The following is a 21,412-nucleotide window of genomic DNA, read 5'->3' as shown; positions in this document are numbered from 1 at the left end:
CAAGAACTTCATCCAAGAAGCAGCTGTTAACCACACCTCAATGCCTTGACTCTTAGGGAACATGAAGGCTGTTACTTCCCATTGGAGGCACTGCTTTGGGACTCCACTGGGACAGACTGCTAGGGCTTACCCCTCAAACCATGAAATAACACATTTACCCAGTTTGGTCTGAGGTGCTTCAGGGCTTGATGTGGTTTTAGGTCTGGGACGTGGACGACGAACTCGTGATGTTTTAGGAGCTGAAGGAAGAAACGTTGGATTACTCTAGTGAAGTTGGTTTTGGAATAAGGTTCTAGATTTTCTAAATATGTTATATTTCCTTGAAATTTAAGACATGTATTTTAAAGATGCAAATATGTTCGCCTATTTTGTTAATTCTTTTATCACTGAAGATTCTTCAGAGGTAAAACTCGCACATAAAATTAAGTCAAGAAATGAAGAGTCTTGTAAATGTCTAAAAAAGGTAAGGACTATCATCAAACCGTACTAAGTTCACACTAAGAAATTTAAATATGCCCCCCTATCCATGGAACCATACAAATTGTTATGATTTAATTGGTCTAGAGAAGACATAGACATTCCCGACCGTGTCTGAAACTAAGCTTTAAATGTGAGCACTGTTTAGACAAAAGTACATGACACAAATTCAATTAAGATTACATGGTAGACAGACATTTTGATCTAAGTCCATGCATAGCTTTTAAAAACAACAGATAACTTCTTTTTAGAGTCTTCAATACTCTTATTAAGAAGAAAAATAAAGTTGAAGAACAGCAGAGGATGACAAGATCGTCTTATGAAGCTGGTGATAATGTTATTACAATGATGATGATGATAGAATGGATTGACAATGAGCAGGAAAAAATTGTTGAGGAACACAGAATATCATTACCTAACGTTGTTTCTGGAGCCTTGGTTCTAAGAGTGACAGGTTCAAGCACTGTAGGAAGAACTGGCCCAAAATAATAAAATAAACCAAAGAGATTTAAAAAATTCACTTGAAGACTAATTTCAGAAGCCAACTGTTAAGCTTCAGGACTGAGAGAAAGAGACACACGCTTGTTCTTTGCAAATTTGACCAAATTGTGGCGAATATCAATTCATCTCATAAAATAGGTACACCATTGCACTTTGCTCAATACCACTGTGGTCAACAAGAAATTCTACATGTTTGATTATCTGATTCTGGTATGGAAGACTCTTCTGGACAAGCTTTTTACACATTTATATAATATATACTTTTCTAACTACTGGAAAAAACATTTATCAGTCTATTTGTACTTCTATACAGGTTGACATAAATGTCTACTATTTCAATAATCATGGGTACAATAACGAGTTCGTATGTTTGAAAGTATAAGGATCAATGTAACAAATGGAGTGTGTTCATCAAAATTTCAAAGTGGTCCTTGATTCAATAAAAGTTAAGAAACTCTGTCAAACCCTGTTAGAGAAGGAGAAAGAGTCAGCCTACTCTAACACAAAAGCCCATCATTTAAACTTTCAAGACTCAGGCACATTCAAAAATTTGACCATGAACTAAAAACATCATTCCTTGAAACAAGAGATCTCCCAATATAATCATATAGATACTAATTCAATAAAAAGTAACATAATCAAAAAAAACATGGTATTTCCACAATTGATGAGGAAAAAGCGAGTGATGAAAATAAGGGATAGATGGAAATTCATGTTTGAAAGGAAACTTAAAATAGCCAATGCTGTTTAAGCAAATGCACGTGATCACATGACACAGCGTTGAGTGGTTACATGGCAGTTTGACATCCTGAAATTAGTATACACACAGTTCTCTTAAATTCAACAGATAACTTGACATAGAACGTAGCAAAATTGCAAGGTAAAGACTGAAATGGAATGACAACAGAGGGTATAGACATGGTTTTAAGATGCAGGAGAACCTGTGGGTACACTGGTATGACAATGAGCAGGAAAAGCACTATTTGAAGGACACGCATTCTCATTACCCACGATTTCTGGAGCTTCAGTTCTAAAAGTACCAGGTTCAAGATCTGCAGTGGGAACTAGTCAAAAGCAAGGAAATAAACACATGTGAAAAGTCAGCAAATTAAATCTTACCAGTATAATAGTGCTTCAACAGGTATATAACAATTTAAAATTATTTTTCTGAAATTACATACTTGATATTTAAAGATTTGGTCGTCACCTAAAGCCAGGTAAACTTTCTTTATGAGACAGTCACAGCCTACACAATCTGATAAATATCTCAATAAAGTCAACATGATATTCTCCTAGGTGTCTAAGTACCTCATTCCAATCATTGTAGAAGACTGACCTAGGAAACTTTAAACATTTTACCAAATATATACTTATGTAACTACCATGGCAGTTGTTGGCTTTTCTGTGGAAGCTTTAAGAAAACAGCATGTCCAAGTGTTCATCACAAGGAAGAAAAATATCTTTTTTTCTATTTCTTTAATTTTGTAGCTATATGAGATGATGGATTAAACTAAGTAAAGTTATTGTGGTCATCATTTCACGATGTACATAAGTCAAATCATTATTCTGTACACCTTAAACTTATACAGTGCTGTATGCCAATTATATCTCAATAAAACTGGAAGAAAAGAAAGAAAATAGCATGTCTAAATAAGCATGGATACAATAAATAGCTTTTGTGTTTGAAAGGAGGCCTAGAAAAGAATTAAGCGAAGTGAATCATGTAGATCTTGTTGAGAGCTCATATTTAGAAATAGGCTGAGACCTTGTTTGAGGCAAAGGCACTCAACAAATCAGGATAAAGAACATATAGTGTGTGGTGCCCAGTAGAGCAGCTCTCTGCTCTAATCACAAAAATTCCATACCCTAGATAGGAGGGAGAGACAGTTGCAGGAGAGATCACTGATGCTTCTAGGGTCAGACCCAAACTTCTGGGTCATACCTTCAAGGATTTTCTTCAACTGCTCCTATGGACCCATCCAAACTCAGTACTATTCATCACCTCTTGGAAGCAGAACCTCCCTTATTCCAGAAGTCTGTGTCCTCTGGTTGGTCTCTACACCTTACTTTCTGTCTATCTCCATGATTTTAAGACCCAACCTCTTTCCAACTCCTTATTCCTGTCCTTCACAGACTTTTCTCTCTTGCAGCTCAGAGATGTTTATAACCCCTGCAAAAAAACAGCTCAGTTTGCACAGACACACTGCCTTGGTTCAATCTTTTAATGTTTCACATTGAGGCAGGTTCTGAATTTGACTCTACTACAGACTGCGAAGTAAAAACCAGCCACCAGCTTCTGCGATATCCTCACAGATCTTGATGGGCTGTGGGGAGATGGAAGGCACTTCGTGTTTGTTTCTTGAAATAAAAATGCTTGGTTCTGCTTAAGACATTTTTTTCTTTAAGAGAAGAATGGAATGGAATAAGAAAAAGTAAATAAAATACATAGTAAAAGAGTAGATAGATCCTTGTGTAGAAAGCACAGGGAATTCAGCTGCCACACGCGTCTCCCCTATCATGTTTTCCTTTGCTAATTCAACAGGGGGAAACAGCAGCAGGTCATTTTGTGCCTTTGCCCACATGGGGCTCACAGGGGCTATCACTCCCACTACTAGCATGAACCCCAGACTCCCAAGAGTTGCAAGGACTCAGTCCTTTAACGAGAGACCCACATTTACCCGGTTTGGTTTGAGGTGCCTCAGGAGTTGGTGTGGTTTTAGGTTTGGGACGTGGACGACGGGTCCGTTTTGATGTTTTAGGAGCTGAAGAAAGAAAACCTTCAGTTACTATAGAGTCTATAGTTCAGAAGCTATGGGTAGCATGACACATGGCTCTAGGTTTCCTAAAACTTATTAGATTTCCTCATATTTTAGGAAATGTGTCTTTGTAACTTTTTAATTGGAAACTTTCACCCTTATTATAATAGTATGGTTTTTATTTTTTTTACAAGTGAAAGTTCATTGGCAATGAGTCAGTTATAAAAGTGAAGCATCATTCAAGAAGTGAAGAATCATTCATAGAACTCTTGTTTGAATAAAAAGGATAAGAATCACTGCTAAACTATTATGGTAGTGGTGATAGCCAGGTACAAACTCTTTGACAGTTTACTAAAATAAGACCATGTCATTAACTAAAATGTCAGTTAAAGAACAAATATCACAGACAGTTAAAAAAACAGTAGACCTTTAGATCCACAAAGAACCCTCCCTGACACCGTAATAGTCGTTAGAGTCAAGAGAATTGCTTTTTAAACCCAGCTTTTACAAAACATTGGTTAAAAAACATACAAGATGACAAAAACAATTTCAGATGGTTACATGTATAACAGTTGACCTGAGTTAGGTTCATGCATGGCTCTCTTAAAAACAAGGGATAACTTGTTTTAAGAGTCAGAGACTTCAATTCTTTTAGGATGAAGAATATCATGGAGTGACAATAGAGGATGACGATGTAGCTTTATGAAGCAAAAGAACCTGTAGCTTCGATGTTGATGGAATGAGTTTGACAATGAGAAGAAAAAGCACTTACTGAGGATCACAATGTGTTATTACCTTGTGTAGTCACCCAAGCCTCAGTTCTGAATGTAACAGGTTCAAAGTCTGCAGTAGGAACTGACCAAAAGTATTAAAAATAAACCAAGTGATTGTTTTAAATAAGCTCAAAACATTTACTTCAAAAAGAATCTTACTAGTATAATATAGGTTCTAGAACTACATAGCAACTTTTAAAAACTCTTAAACTAGAAGAGTAAAAGTTGATTTCCTAAAAATTGGCCATACCTCAGTCAGGTACCTATTTCCTTATTCCTCCTTCTTTGATGATCTGATTCTAACTAATAAGCCTAAGTGGGATGTGTGGGTATTGCTAAGAACTTATCTTTGGAAAGAGGCTGAGGCCTCAGCATGATGAATCAAATTGGGTATCCCTCCAGACTAAGCAAAGAAAGAGCATGCCTTCATGAGCAAAGAACAGCTTGCTGATATATACTTGATGAAATCTCAACTGCTTCATCAAGTGCCTAAAGATCTCCACCATAGGAGTCCATGGACCAATCAAGATCTAGAAAAGCTTTGACTACCACCTTGAAGTCAGACATCCTTTATACTAGTATTACAGTTAGACTTTCTCCTTTGGTTGGTCTCTACTTATATCCATTCTTTCTGATTTTATTCCTTTCCATCTTTCTACTCATCTATGTACTATGATGATTTCAAGGCTCCACTCTTTTTAAATTTATCTTTCCCTGCTCCAAATATTTATGTCCCTAGCACATCTTGTTGGTAGCACCCAAATATCAATCTTGTATTTGCATAGATGCTGTCTAATGCCATCTTCTATTTTATTTACAAAGGAAAGGCTTTTGTTCCTAACTGTCTTGAAGGTTTGAGGACTAAAACATGTCTCCCACGTCTGATACATCATCTTTAGAGGTATACAACTTGGAGGATACTGAAGGCACTTAGTGTTTGTCAATTTGAACTGAATATGCCTAATTTTTCACAAGAAGCTTTATTTTCAAGAGATAAATGGAAGTTAATAAAATGCACAGTGACAAAGATTTTACAGAGGAAGCAAAAGGCATTCAGCTGCCCCACAGATCTCCCCCTACTGTGCTCTTCTTGCCAGCTCCACAGTGGGAACTGCAACTTAATACGAATTGTATCTTTACTCTCATGGGGTGTATTGGTTACTCCCCAAAACTGGGATTACTCAACACCCTGCTGGGTTAGGTTGTTGGGACTCTAAACCAGGAACACAAGTTTACCTGGTTTGGACTCAGGTGCTTCAGGACTTGGTGTGGTTTTTGGTCTGGGACGTGGATGAATTGTCCGTTGTGATGTTTTGGAAGCTGAAGGAAGAAATTCTTGGGTTATTATATAACTACATCACCCATGGTTCTGGAAGCTATGGGAGGCAAAAAGCATGACTCTAGATCTTCTACACCATGTTAGATTTTTGCCTGTTTAGTTTGAGATTTTTGTCACATACATAACTCCTTTTATATCTTCTTTTATCATAGAAGATTCTTTGAAGACAAAAATCACTTTTTAATATAAGAAATAAAGATTAGTAATTATAATCAAAGTCTCATAGAGCAGCTTGACTGGGCAACAAAAAGGTTAAGAACTGTTGCTAAATTTTAATGGATAATGAAGAACAGTCATGCTCAATCTGAGGTTTATAATTTAATCTTCCAATCTTGGGTACATGTTCTATATAACTATTAAAATAAAAACATATTATTACCTAAATAGAAACAAAACAACAAAATACTATGCAAATAGAAAAAAGGTAGAAATGTAGATGTGCAATGAATGGATCCTCTTGGCCCTATGAGAGCTGTTGATGACTTTATCTGTCTAGATAAGAGGGAGGTCTGGATGTGTTTGAAAACCAACATGTGCTTTTACCACAAGCACCGCTGGAATAGAACACAGAATGACACAATTTCAAACAGGTTACGTGGCAAATAAATATCCTAAAGTAGGGTCACACATGATTAGTTCTATTAAAAACAACAGGTAATTTAAGGGTTTTCATAATTTTAAGAAGAATGTAATTGAATGGCCACAAAGAATAAAACTGTTGTCACGTGGAGCAAGATGAAACTCTGGGTCTGACAACAAGCAGGATAAGGCTTGTTGAAAACACAGTTTATCATTACCTAATGTTGTTCTGGGGGCCTCCGGTCTAAGAGTGACAGGTTCAAGGACTGCAGCAGGAACTGACCAAAAAACAATACAGTAAACCAAAGAGATTTAAAAATATATGAAAAGTTAGAACATTCACACCCCAACAAAACTTGCTTATATATCATTCCCTCTACAGAAACAAAGAAAAAAAAAAACAGAGAAAGAGTAGAGGATTGTTCTTTGAACATCTGGCCAAACGATAGTCATGGTCAGTCTTAGGCTTATCCTTGGAAATATCTTGAGTCAACATGAAATTCTCCTAGGTTTTAACTAATGGATTCTAATTGATACGGAAAACTCTGCACTGGAAAATATTTTTAGGCATTTACCTAATATACACTGAACAAAGAAATTGTCTTTAAAATAATCTGATCAACTTGTACTTCTATGGAGGTTGAAAATGAGCCCTTACTGTGTTTAAGTAAACATGGATACAATAGACAGTTTATAAGTTTGAAACAGATATAAAAATTAATCATTGAAGTGGATGGTGTTGGTCTTGCCAAGAGCTTATCTATGGAAAGAGTCTGAGACCTCTGTCCAAACCACGACATACAAAAGAGCAGGATAAAGATGGTTACTCAATCTGAAATACTCAGTAGAGCATCTCTCTGGCCTAAGCCCAGAAAAAGTGGAAATCAAAGACTGTTGATGTCTCTCTATCAAATCTAAGCTCTTGAACCAGGTCCTCAAAATCCTCTTTCAATTGACTGGATGGATCCATCCAAATGTAGCATCAACAGCCAGGTTTTGACCATGAGAAGTAGGAGAGTCTGTTCTAGGTACCCCCAACCACCACACTTCTGGTTCTTCTGCCTTGGTTCACATTTCCCTCCATGCATTCAAATCCTGTAGTGGGCCTAAAGCCCAAGGTCCAAGGTCCAAGTCCAGTCCACCTTGATCTTTTCCCTTGTATCATGCAAACATATTCTCAACTTTACTGTTTTAGAAATGAAATGTCTCCCACAGCTGGCATATCACCCACAGTTGCCAATATTGGTGCAGGAATTTGCAAGGGACTTACAATTTGTTTATTTACTTGAACGTAATATATTGGCTTTGTTAAAGAAGTAAAACTGGAATTTTATAGTAAAAAATATACTAAAGGTATGTCAAGACTCACACATAAAAAGAATATGGTATTCTGGCACCAACTGTATCTCACCCAGTCATGTTCTCCTCAACACCTGGTAGAGGAGACATTACTGATGATGCCTTATGACTCCATGCTTAGAGAGAATATGAGCTTGGCACTGCTTTGCGTCCTCAGTGGGACAGGTTACTAGGGCTCACCCTTAAACCAACGAATCACACATTTACCCGGTTTGGTCTGAGGTACTTGAGGGCTTGGTGTGGTTTTAGGTCTGGGACGTGGACGACGAAGTCTTTGTGATGCTTTGGTAGCTAAAGAAAGAAAAGCCTTATGTTATTCTACATCGTATGGCTCTGGGTACTGAGGAGAGGTTTTTCCAAAACCTGTTAGAGTTTTTAAAGTTCCATGAATTTGTAGTTTAAAATTTTTACTCCTTTTATGCCAATGCATCTTTTTTTTTTTTATGGTTGAGGGTACTTTGGAGGCAAACTCATGTTTATAGTCAAATTACTCATTCAAGGCATGAAAATTAGCACTTGTAATCAGATACTCATAGAACTTCCTCACTGGGGGAAAAATGAGAAGGAGGACCAATTCTGGTGCAAGGGGAGGGGAAGTTAGGGTCACACTAAGACCCTAACTTCAGATTTGGATAATTGCCTATTTGTCAAATTAGTAATAAAACACATCATTACTTAAAACACCAACAAAGAAACAAACATACCATGCAAATAGTTTTTTTTAAAAATCTAGAAACTTAGATGGCAAAGGAGCTTAAGAGTAGCCGTTATTGCTGATCAGCCTAGAGAGGAAATAGATCCCAATTTGTTTTAAACTCAGCTTTAACACAGAACACTGTTCAACGAAGCACAAGGCAATGTGATGATTTCAAATGCCCCACGTGGCAGGTAAATGTTTTGAACTAAGCTCATGCCTGCTCTCCTAAAAACAACAGGAACTTTGTTTTTAAGAGGCTTCAGGGCTCTTCAGGTGAAGACAGTGACCAAATGGCAGTGGAGGATGATAGTGGTCACCTCGTGAAAGAGGAAGAGCCATGTGATGGGGATGGAGACTGAACAGACTGTACAAGGAGCAGCGGAAGATCTAGGCGAGTGGCACAGGGTCATTACCTAATGTGGTCCCAGAGGTCTCAGTTGTAAAAGTAACAGGTTCAAGGTCTGTAACAGGAACTAAAGTAATAAACAAAAGAGGTTTTTAAAAAAATGTGTATGAAGAGCTACAACATTCACATCAAAATGAATCTTGCCAGTGTAACATTGCCTCTAGAATATTTTTTTAGAATTTCTGAATGAAGGGTGTTATGGACTGAATTGCATCTCCTCAAAATTCATTTGTTGAAGTCCTAACTCCCAACGTGACTGTGTTGGGAGTTAGGGTCTTTAAAGATGAAGTTAAGGTTAAATGAGGTCATAAGGGTGGGGCCGTAAGCCAATAGGACTACTGTCCTTATAAAGGAGGAGAGACACAGGGATGCTCACACATAGAGAGAAGGCCCTGGGAGGACACAGTAAGATGGCAGCCATCTGCAAGCCAAGGAGAGCGACGTCAGGACATATTAAACCTGCTGATACCTTGATCTTAGACTTCCAGGCTCCATAGCTGTGAGAAATAGATTTCTGTTGTTTAAGACACCCAGTCTGTGCTATTTTGTTACAGCAGCTCTAGCAGACTAATAGAAAGGGAAATCAATTGCTGTGCTCAGACTTGGCCAAACTGTAGTTAGGGACTTCTTCATCTCATGAGATAGTCATTACCTTTGGTCTCTGTTTAGCACCACAAAAGGGAAACAGTTCCTGCAGTTAGTGCTTGAGTATCTGAGTCTGCTACGGTAGACTTTAGGATATTGTTAGGCTTTTACTTAAATATGTTTCTAACAACCCTCAAGAAGCACGTGAAAAACTAACCTGTACTTCTGTGGATGCTGAATAAAGAAAATATCTACTATGTTTATCAAATTATGGTTGCAGAAAAAGTTCCTAAATAACCAAGCAGCCATTACACAAATAGCCAAAAAGTGTTCTGATAATCTTGCTGAGAACTCAGCTTTGGAAAGATCTTGTGACTTCTGTCCAAACAAGAAGACTAGGTAAGAGGCAACTTCTTAGTCTGTGGCATCCAGTAAAGCACCTGTCCACTCTCAGTACAGGGAAAACTATCCAAGTATGGGAAGAAGAGATTTCTGACGCTCATGAAGAACAATACTAGTCTTACTCAACTAGTGTCATTCAAATACATCATCACCAACAAAAATGTTTTGCCTGGCACTTAGAAGAAGCAGGGACTCTGCCCCCTCTGGTTGCCTCTATATATGTCCTATGTTTTCATCTTGTTCGCTCTCACCTATCCACTTGCGCAAATTCTGATGTGACGTCAAGGCCCAAACTCCTTCTCTGCTCTACTAAAGCCCACGTTGATTTTTCACTTCTTTAAGACTTGCTATAGATGTATGAGGTGAGAGAATTTGGGGTCCCTCCATCACCAGTTAGGGAAGAACTATAGATCAAAAGCACCCATTTTGGATTATATGTGAGTTAAAAAATAAAATATATATATTTCCATTTAAAAAAAGAGCCACTATAATGAGTCTACACTTAATGTTTGTGTACCTAAGAAAAATCTTGAATTTGCAAAAACACCCTGCCCTGTTTTCATCCTCTAGGATTTTCACACAAGAGAAGTGTTTGTGCTCAACTAACCTGCAGACTGAGAAGTATAACATGTCTCTTACTATCCAGAATTGGAGAGAAGGTTATGCCTCTTCCAAACATGAACTCCTTGCCAGTTTTGAAGGGGCAAGGACTCTTCATGGTTCCCTCACTAGGGGGTATATGGGTTTACATTTTCAACCAGTGACAGGCTGCCAGGCTCCTTAAGCCAAGGGCCCTGCTTTTATCTGGTGTAATCTCCACCGCATCTGAACTTGGAGTGGTTTTAAGTTTGTGTTGTGAATGACATGTCCGTTGGGATGTTTTTTTGGAAGTAGAAAAAGATAAATATCTGTTACTTTAAAGCTTCTGCAACTTATAGGTTTTTGAAAAAAAATCCTCTTTAAATTTTCCAAAGCTTGATAGATTTTCTTCAGTTTCAGGAACTGTTTCTTTCTAGTGTGAAAAGTTTGGCCCTACTATGCTACCATACCTTCCTTTGTTATTGAAGATACTTTGGGGACAAAGTTGACACATAAAATGAAGTTATTAATTCAGAGAGTCAAGATTGGTATTTTTTAATCGCATTCTCCTAGAGTCCCCTGACTGCATTAAAAAGGTTAAGAATCATTTCTAAACTATGGTAGAGATTAAGGGGGAGTCAGATTCACCTTAAGGATGGGGCTTACTATTTAAACTTATTAGCCTTGATCACATTATCTGTTAGACAATTCACTAAAAACGTATTACCCAAATGTTAACAAAACAACAAAAAAACCAGGCAGATAAAAAAGGCAGGTGCATAAAGGATGTATAAAGAAACTTCCCTGTCACAGCCTGGTTAGCATAGGTCAGGACCAGGCACTCTTATAAATACATGAAATTTACCTTAACAGAGAACTCTGGTTGAGCTAAAAACAAACTGGCTTGAAAAAAATTTTAACTAAGTTACAGGACAGGAAGATATCCCAAACTAGATCCAGGGATGACTCTCTTTAGAACAAGAAGTAACTTGCTTTATGCACATTTAACTCACAAGATAAAGAATGTAACTAAATGGCAACGGAGGGGAATGGGCAGAAGTTTGACACTGAGCAGAAAAAGTGCTTGCCGAAGGTCAGAAAGTGGCATTACCGAATGCTGTCCCTGGAGCCTCTTTGATAGGAGTAACTGCTTCAAGGACTGTAGCAGGAACTGGCCAAAAATAATTAATAATAAAAAATGTTAAACATTTATACAGTCTCAGAGGGATATGGTGTGTTTGCACTCGGGTACCAGTTTATCACTCAGGAAGGATTGTCTTTGTACTCAGATAACTGTCCCTGAGAAGTGTCCCTGAAGTTTCTCATTCTGTGACGATCCTAGTCTAGGTAATGTGCCAAAGTAGACCTTACCCATCTTGCTAAAAACTCATCTTTGGAAAGAGAAAACAAGCTTTGCCCAACTGGGGTACTTAAGAGAGCAAGACAAAGGGCAGCCATTCAGCCTGTGGTTCAGCTGTGTCCTTCTGTCTCATGCCCGGGAAAGCCTACCATGTATGGATAGTGATGATTCTTACATGAAACCCAAACTCCTAAGTCCAAGAGTAAAAATTCCTTTTCAGCTGGTCCTTTGAGCCCATTTAGCTACAGCAGCTTCAACAAAATGCTCTGATCAGCACTTAGAAGCTGACAGCCTTTACTGGTCCGAGAAGCCTCTGTCTCCTCTCACTGGCCTCCACACAGGTCCTGTCTTCTGAACTGCTTCACCCCACCCCCCTCGCACCCCAGCCATCCAAATCTATAGTGATTTCAATGCTCAAGCCCTTCCTAACTATTCTGGCCCACCCTGATTGTTTCTTTAAACCAGGGGTTGACAAACTATGGCCCATAGGCCAAACCTTGCCCATGGCTTGTTTTCATACAGCCCATTTCCATTTTTAAGTGGTTGTTAAAAAAAAAAAAAAAAAAAGGGAAAAAAGAAAACTATGCATCAGAGATTACTGAGGCCACAAAGCCCCAAATATTTACTATCTTGCCCTTTATAGAAAATATTTGTTAACTCCTGCCCTAGATCTGTACTATGACTTATACAACTTTAATAGTTACCAGGAAATAATCTCCTATTTGCCCAAATATATGTTTGACCTATAGCTGTTTCAGTCCACTACACACATTCAATATATAAAGGATGAATAGAATTGAATGAGAAGCCAATGAAATAGACATTTAGAGAGAAGATGCTAATTCACAAAGGGGAAGGAATTCGGCTACCCCCTAAGACCTGTCCGACTGTGTTCTGGTTGCCTGCCCTGGAGTGAAAGTGGCCGCTGGCCCTGACTTGCCCCTTCACTTTCTCTAGACCTCACAGGGATGGGCTTCAGGATTCCTCAACCGGGATCTACACATTTACCCAGTTCAGTCTGAGGTGTTTCAGGACTCCGTGTGGTTTTAGATTTGGGACGTGGATGACGAGTTCGTTGAGGCACTTTGGGGGCTAAAGGAAGAAAACTTCAGGTTAATAGAGTGTTTTTAGCTCCAGAAGCTGTGGATAAGATTATAGTTGTTATAATTTCTTGAATTGCAGGAAATTTTTCTTTTGAGTTTGAAACATTTGTCCGTATTTGATGATTGCCTCTTTTTATCACTTATATTACCGTGAAAAACAAAAATCCCACAGAAACCTGAGTTGATATATCAGGGAGATTCTCAAAAGGGATTTCGGAATGAAAAAAATTTCCAAAAACCTACTGAATTATTGTGATGGTGGGGAAGGGGTAGGGTGACTTTACACTAATGATGGTGCTTGTAACTTCAATTTACTAGCCTTGGACATGTTTTCTATTTCACTCCTTACTGAAAAAAGACTGTATCATTATCTAAAACGGCAAAATAAAAACAAAATCATGCACGTAGTAAAAAAATATAGGAATTTAGATCTGCATAAGAATGACGCCACACCATAATGGCTGTTACACTGTACTCAGTTTGGATCAAGGACAGACACTCCCACCCCTAACCCCCATTGATTGTGTCTGAAACTCAGTAACACAGAATGTGATTAAAAGGTTACATAGGGATGAGATACCACAAATTCAAACGCATTGCCTTACAGATATGTATACTAAGCTAAGTTCATACTTGATTCTTTTAATAACAAACGAGTTGTTTTAATACTCTTCAATGTATTAAGAAGTAATTGAATGACAACAGAGGATGACACAGAGTCTTGTGGTTGTGACAGTGACAAAATGGGTCTGAAATGAGCAGGAGCAGATGCTTATGGACATAATGTGTCATTACCTACTGTTGTCCCTGGAGCCTCGGTCCTAAGAATAACTGGTTCAGGGATTGTGGCAGGAACTGATCAAAAGTAAGAAAAGAAATCAAAGAGATTTTTGTGAGTGCATGAAATGTCAGAAAATTCATCTTAACAGTAAAAATAATGCTTCGAAGGGGAAAAGGGAAGGGCAAGGATGGATTACACAAAAGCTTTAAAACCAAGAGGCAGGAACTATAGGGGTGGGAGGTGAGAGGTAGAGGGGGTGGGGAGTAGAGGTTCACCCTAGGGTCTGCCCACCACACATAGAACAGAGAGCCAAAAAGAAGCTGAGACCATACTCACTAAGAGACTTAAGTCCTTAGTGAAGAGAGTGGCATTTAATATAATAAGGTGAGGAACAACCTCTCAGTTTGTGGTATCATATTAAACTAAGCATTTTCAGTTCTAAGAATAGAAAAAGCATGGTCCTGTGTAGAAGTAAGGATCACTGAAGCCCACTGGATCAAACTTAAGCTCTTGAGTAGACATCCCAGTCCCTTGAATTTCATCCTATAGAGGCCCATTCAACAGGAGTGTTATCAACAAGTCATCCTCTGTCTGGTCACCAGCTTCCTTCAGCACATTCCCTGTTTATCAGCCTTTGTTCCCTCAACCCTTCACTCATCTAAATTCTGCACTGATTTTTTTTTCCTAATTATCCTGGATCGTTTTCCTGCTCCAAATATTTACTACATTTCTAGCATATACCATTTGTACTATTTCAGAAATTATTTTACATTTGTATAAACGTGCTGCCCTATGATATTTTCTACCTGTTTATGCAGGAACAGCTTTTGTTTACAACTATAGTATAAAATGTTTGGGAAATAAAACATAATTCCTACTTCTGATTTGTCTCACAGTTGCTAATATGGTTATGGGGATATAGAAGGGATTAATAAGAAGAATAGTGTTTACTCTTAAGAGATATATAAGGCATGTACCGATTATGTGCACAGAATTCAGGGTCCCAGCTAGGGTAGAATGCTTGGATTCCTTAAACCAGAAACTGCATATTTACCCAGTTTGGTCTGAGGTACTTCTAGATGGGGCGTGGTTTTAGGTTTGGGACGTGGACGACGGGGTCTCTTTGTTGTTGTTAGAGCTGAAGGAAGAAAAGTTAGGATTAATATAGTGCTGGTGGCTCCATTACCTCTGAATAGGATGATATAACCGGGCTTTAAGCTTTCTAAAACTTGCCAGAGTTCTTTTGAGTGGAGACACCTTTGTTACTTTGGTTTGAAATTTTCTCCTTCAATATATTAACAGGTTTTCTTTTATAATTGAGAATTCTCTAGAGATTAAAAATTATAATTATGTTTAAGAAATGAAGATGAGGGACTATCATTTTCTTGAAAGTGTCCCTAATGAGAAATCACGCTAAACTGTGACAGCATGAGAGAAGTTCAAACCATCCTATACTATTCACTTATAATTTAAAACAACTAGTCTTGGGCAAATTTTCCACTTGGTAATTTACTAAAATAACTACACAAAATTAGGTGCAACATCAATAAAGTAAAAAAAAAGTTATGTAGAACTTGAAATATAGAAAGTAAGATGCTTAAAGAAACTTCATGGTATCATAATTGACACTATATTGGTGGTCTAAATAAAGAATATATGGAGAATCACATTTAGCCCCCAGCTCTAACAAACAGTACTATTTAAACAGAGACTCAGATTGACATGATGCAATTACAAGCTGGGAGATGCAGCAAATAGATGTCTTGAATTAAAGTTTATACACATTAATGTTAGAAAGAAAGCCTTTTATATTTTACGATGAACACAGCAATAGGATGACAACAAATTATGACATCATTGTCTCTACAAAACATAGATAAGTCTGACAACAAGTAAAGAAAGTACTTGCTGAAGGATGTACAGGATCATTACCTAAAGATGTCCCAGTAGTAACAGGTTCAAGGTCTGTTAGCGAGAAATGATCAAAAGCAATTTAAAAAAAGAATTGTTAAACACATAAGAAAAGTCACCAAACTCTCTTGAAAATGAACTTCACTAGAGTAGCGTGGTTCTACTGCCAGAAAGCAAAATTTCAAAGTTCTAAGGTGAGGGTACAAAGATATATGATATTATGAAATGGTTATACCCTTATTATCTCCACATGGTTACCTACAAGTATTGCTTTTTATATCATCTGATAATATAATGGAAAACTCTGCTTAGAAAAATCTTTAGGCATCTGTCTAAAAACATTATGGTTAACAACTGTAAGAAAAGAATGTGAAAGTATAATTTATAACACAATATATTGGAAAACAAACAATTACATCTATGTCATGATAGATGCAATTGTTGATATATTTAAGCAGATATTGGTAATGAATAACCAAAATAGACAATGCTCTTTTTTGTTAAGAGTCCACTTTGGAAAAAGACCAAGACCTCTGTCCAAACAAAGCCATATAAAAGAGCAAGATACAAAGGGTCATTCAGTCTACAAAGCTTGCCAGTTCATCTCTCTGTTATCAGGACAGAAAAGGGCTGACCGGAGAGTATGCTGCAGCCAAGTGGCTCAAATCCAATCATTGAAGTCAGGCACTCAAGGTCCTCTTCACAGACGCATCTAAAAGTAGCACTGCTGACCACAATTTCTGAGCACCCTTCTCCTTTCTCACAATCAAGTTCTACTTCTAAGTCCTATCCTTCTGCTGTCATCCACACATATGGCACCTTCCAGCTTCTGTTTATGTTATTCCTGCTCATCCCGCCAACAAATCTACAAACTATACACATTTCAAGGCCCACATGACACTTATCAGCCCATGGATCTTTCACTTCTCTAAGAAATAACTATGTGTCTAACAGTTGGTAAAACTCAATAAATATGTTGCTTTTGCCCATTTTCCTTTCTATCCATATATGAACAGTTTCACACAAGAGCAGCTTCCTCCCTCAACGAAGCCAAGTCCCTTGTTATTTCTAAACTATTCCTCACAAATGCTAATGTGGCAGTTAATCAAATATGAGACTAACTGAACTAAATAGGCTAGATACTCAACTAGATACCTTTTTGCTGAGCCACAATCAAAGAGAAAATGTAATCGAATGGTGAGAGAAGCAAATAAAATACAAGGTACCAAGAAGATACTAAGCAGTGTGAGGAAGTCACACGTATTGACTAGAGCACTTGTAACCTGGGCGTCCATCCTGAAGGATCACAGGGTTACTAGGCAGCGAGTTACACTCCCACCATAGTATCACATCCAACAAGGTTCCACAGGTACCAGGAACCACATATTTACCTAGTTTGGCCTGAGATATCTCTGGGCTTGGCGTGGTTTTATGTTTGGGACGTGGACGTGGCCGTGGCCGTGGCCGTGGCCGTGGACGACGTGTTCTTGCTCTTTGTGATGTTTTTGGAGCTGAAGAAAGGAAACTGGTTAATGTTGTCTTATGACTCCAGAAAAAAAGGATGATACATGGCTCTAGGTTTTCTAAAATTTGGCTAGATTTTCTGGAGTCTTGAGAAATTCATCTCTGGGGTTTGGAATTTTCTTTGTCATCCATATGCCAAAAAAAAAAAAAAAAAGTTGTGGGGGGTTGTCTGCTGACAGTTCTTTTGAGAAATAACATATAGCATTATTTTAATTATCTGAAAACTTTACTGTTATTGCTGGTATCAGAGTTTCAAAGAGAACCCTGATCCAAGGGATGTCAGAAGCACAGCTTGTCTACATCACATGAGAGAGGGACACAGGCTCACCTGCTTTGGGGAGATTATATTTAGAAATGACTTGGGTTAGGCATACATCCCATTAAACATTATTAGACTAAACACATCTCATTTCTTAAAATCATTGGTAGACCATAAAAATGCCTGGAATATCTTAAAACAACTTTCTTTTGATGGCCACAGAATTATACCTGATGTTTATAGGGCAGAGACTCCTAACTGCGTTTGGAATTCAGCAGAACCACTGGCTCTGTAAGGCTTTAAGAAAGCTGGACAATGTGGGTGATAGATACTCTGCCCTAGCTTCATAGATGCTTATATTCTAACCAAGTGACTTATTTTAAACATCTTCAATACATTCAAAATGAAAGAATATAGTTGAGTGACAAAAAGGGATGATGAAAAAATCTTACAGAAGAGAAAACCTTTTGACCAACATAGTAATGGAATTGACTGGACAATGAAGAGAAAATGCTCTTGCCTGAAGACATAAAAGGTCATTACCTAATGTGGTCCAAGGAGCCTCAGTTCTCAGAGTTACAGGTTCAATGTCTGTGGCAGGAACTGACCAAAAGCAATACAATAAACAATGGAGATTTAAGAAACATAGGAAAAGAAACAAAATTATCTTGAAAATGAATCCTTTTAATCCTGTAATGTTTAAAAAGCATTTATGAACTCTGGAAAAAGAGTATTTGTTCTGTAATAACTGGCTGTACTCGGGTACCCATTTATCTCACAAAATAGCCATACCCCTTGCACTTTGCATCCCTGTGAGGCCAATGAAAAGTAGGTTTTTGGTGTTTAATTATACGATTGCAGCTGTATTGGAAATTTGGCTCCAAAAAAATCTCTTAACTGTCTGATAATGTATTTTAAATTACTCTGAAAAATTATTATGAAAACTTCTGTTAGTATTTGAAAGGTTTTCACCACCATTATTAATATATTTTTTTGAGAAATGGTGGCAGTGGTGAGAATTTTTAAAAATGTTCTTAATCAGTCTGATTATTGGAGATTTGTGACAGTTATGCAAAAGATAAGCTTGTGCCCTTTCTCCACAATAAAGGTGATACTCTTTGTTACAATTTTTCCTTATTTATTCATTTATTTCAAATGGATACTTGGGAGATAACTATTCAAGTGAGGAACAGAGATGATTAAGAAAAAAGTGTGAAAAGTAATAATTCAACTTTTGTCTGAATAAACAGGATTCCTCTAATTCTCTAATATTCTGCAATGATTGAATTACGCATTGGTATAAAATTAAGACTTATGACTCCTTGGTTTTAAATTAGTGTCTCTATTTTTCATTAAGTCCATAAGATTAAATGTAACATTAAAATATCTTATCACCAAAAACTCTGTAAGCGTTTATATGGAGATTGCCTTTTGCTGACTGTCCAAGATAACACAGCACAGAGTTGGTTTAAGCCACATCTGAGAACATCTTCTGAACTAAAGGAAAACATGGCATCCAGAAGACATGGAAAGTGAGAACCACAGGACAAAACAATATTCAAAGCTGATTGCCTTCAAACAAAAAAGGAAAATCCCTATTTTGTTTGGAATTCAACACCACAAGACGAGTTTATCAACAGAAAGGTCCAGTTGCATTCGAACAGTATGGAATCAAGGAAGAAAGGACTTTTGGGAGAAAGAGACAATTTGTATTTTCTCAAGCCCCAACCAGCTTTTTCATTGTTCCTCTCCCACATCATAAATTATACATACATAAAAGCAGAGATTTCAAAAATGTCCTGGTTTGAATGATGGATGGAGAGAGCACCTGTGACTCTTGCCAACATCAAGTGCTGCAAGCAATCTGACTATCTCTGAAGATGATCAAAGAACAAAAAACATTCAGGGATTGTAAGCTGAGCGGCAGCTGTAAGAATGCCTAATTATAGTAAAAAGGTCCCGGTTGAAAATAGTAAACAATTTTTGGGAATGAATGAAAAAGAGGATGAATGACAATTGTTTACACAAGAGACTACAGACAGTGACAGAGATGAGAGGGGCAAGTTCAGAGAAACATTGACCAAGAGGGAAGACATCCATCGTTACCTATGGTTGTGGAGGGCGCTTCGGTCTCAAATGTAACAGGCTCAAAGACTGCACCATAAAAAATAAACAGATATAAGAAACAAAAGTAAGGAAAGCTAAACTTTTAGGTGCTCATTGATGCTTAATTCACAGGACACAGAACTTGGTTTATTCTAAGTTGATATAAATTGCCTTCTTGAGAGACTTATTTATTATGAGAGATGCTCTCAGTAAATTAGAATTTTATACTAATCGGCATCTTAGGAGAAAATGTCACTTGGAAAACAGTTGAATTTTCAGAACTATTATATAATATCTTCTTATTTAGTAGAAAATCACTTAGTTAACAGGTACCATTTGAAAAGCCAATAAGGTATTTTAGAGAAAGCCAATCTCCATGTGCCTATAAAGGAAGAACACAGGGTCAGCCTCCCTAGTGGTAGCTGTTAAAATCACTTTCAAAAATGTTCTAGATACAGAAAAACCAGGCTTCTGTTCATTACAAACCCGAATTGAGAAGACACAACCTAAAAATGCTTTAAGAGTGGAATCTGTCAGACAATCAGATATAAAATTTATTAATTTCCCAAACATTAATTTGTTCATTTAACACATGAAACACAAGTGTGGCTACTTTGAGAAGATAACGAACAAAAAAACCATGGTATTGGAGTTTCTATGCTTTTATGATATGACAAACTGTAAGCATCTTCAGCAACATCCCCAAAGAAAAAGCTTCTTAAGCCGAAGCACTGGAAATTGTTTACCGGATTTAGTTGGTGGCGTATCCGGTTTTGCTGTGGTTTTGGGTTTAGGAAGTAATTGCTTTGGTGATTTTGAATCTGAAGAAAAAAGGTGCTATAATTAGTGTCATGGCAGAGCTGTGAATGTCAAGATTAGCGCTACTTACACACCATTTTCCTAGTTATAGATTAAGATATTGAAAGTAGAGATTACCAGGCTGGATTTGAGGTGCATCTGGTCTACGTGTAGTTTTAGGTCTTTTGGATGGTTTCGACGCTACAGAAAAAAGTATTAAGGTCACAGCTGTAACTGTCAATAATTAAGGACACATATGCTCAAGCAAAGATACTATATAAATTCAGTGAATATACAACAAAATTAATTCCTGGGGTGGGAAGGGTGGGAAATGTGTCCATTCCTACTGATTTTTCTGAAAGAAAAAAATCTTCAGGAAATGTTCAAAATGTGTCTCTCAACAAAAGTAAGGAGAACTATAAGAAGACTTTTTTCTGTATAAGTAATTTTTAAAATGACAAGTATAATAGTTCTGTTTCTTACTGGATAGGTTTTTTTTTTCTTTTCCCCAGTATAAAAACAGTAAGGTAGAAATTTGAAACTCGCTTAGTAGGAAATCAGGAAAATAACCCATAGATACTTGAAATTGTACAGCATGTTACATGGTTATTTATTTCTGGAATTTTCTAAAGTAAACCAGTGACAGATTTATTGTGAATGTTGAGAAATTATAATGAAATAATTATAATCAAAACAGCATTAGGACTGAAAACAATAAAACCAGCTTGAGACTTTTAATATTCTCAAGTTACAAAGACCATACTATTTCTATCCTGGACCCTAGACAAAGAACAGTGTGTGTGACTTTGGTTATCAAAACATACTCAAAAAAATTCCTCAGAGAAACAGAAAAGCTGAAGTAGCCATTATTTCATGCAGCTGTTTAAAAGGGAGAAAGTCTTACAAGTTGAATGAGTAAAGCAATGAAATGGTAATCATGACACTGGAATAAAACATTGCCATTTGCCAAGTCCAGGATGAGCACGGAAGTCCCTGAGAAAGAGTAGATGGTTTTCTCTACACAAGGACATGTGATGGAAGGACAGCGGGTCTGTGGAAAACCAGGAAGTTGTGTTCAAAACCACAGACTTTCCCTGAATTAGCACACAGAATTCTT

The 21,412-nt window shown here is 37.4% G+C and overlaps 1 protein-coding gene across 1 annotated transcript in view; it reads right to left on the bottom strand.

Annotated features, from left to right (window-relative positions):
• The window catches only part of ABI3BP (ABI family member 3 binding protein), a 113,553-nt gene that overhangs the window by 78,124 nt on the left and 14,017 nt on the right, over window positions 1-21,412 (bottom strand). Inside the window, exons 10-28 of the mRNA XM_068545581.1 lie at window positions 20,434-20,496; window positions 20,244-20,318; window positions 19,498-19,545; window positions 17,935-17,994; window positions 17,000-17,119; window positions 15,630-15,662; window positions 14,752-14,835; window positions 13,712-13,771; window positions 12,822-12,905; window positions 11,565-11,624; window positions 8,895-8,954; window positions 7,992-8,075; window positions 6,644-6,703; window positions 5,744-5,827; window positions 4,530-4,589; window positions 3,657-3,740; window positions 1,986-2,042; window positions 893-952; window positions 159-239 (exon numbers count right to left, since the gene is read on the bottom strand). Of these exons, the coding sequence (XP_068401682.1) occupies window positions 159-239; window positions 893-952; window positions 1,986-2,042; window positions 3,657-3,740; window positions 4,530-4,589; window positions 5,744-5,827; window positions 6,644-6,703; window positions 7,992-8,075; window positions 8,895-8,954; window positions 11,565-11,624; window positions 12,822-12,905; window positions 13,712-13,771; window positions 14,752-14,835; window positions 15,630-15,662; window positions 17,000-17,119; window positions 17,935-17,994; window positions 19,498-19,545; window positions 20,244-20,318; window positions 20,434-20,496 (1,317 nt within the window). The remainder of the gene's footprint in view (window positions 1-158; window positions 240-892; window positions 953-1,985; window positions 2,043-3,656; window positions 3,741-4,529; window positions 4,590-5,743; window positions 5,828-6,643; window positions 6,704-7,991; window positions 8,076-8,894; window positions 8,955-11,564; window positions 11,625-12,821; window positions 12,906-13,711; window positions 13,772-14,751; window positions 14,836-15,629; window positions 15,663-16,999; window positions 17,120-17,934; window positions 17,995-19,497; window positions 19,546-20,243; window positions 20,319-20,433; window positions 20,497-21,412) is intronic.

Source organism: Eschrichtius robustus, chromosome 6 (assembly GCF_028021215.1).
Source record: "Eschrichtius robustus isolate mEscRob2 chromosome 6, mEscRob2.pri, whole genome shotgun sequence".
Classification (NCBI taxonomy): Eukaryota; Metazoa; Chordata; class Mammalia; order Artiodactyla; family Eschrichtiidae; genus Eschrichtius; species Eschrichtius robustus.
The sequence above is the reverse complement of the archived record's forward strand: the minus strand, read 5'-3'. Positions and strand labels throughout refer to the sequence as shown.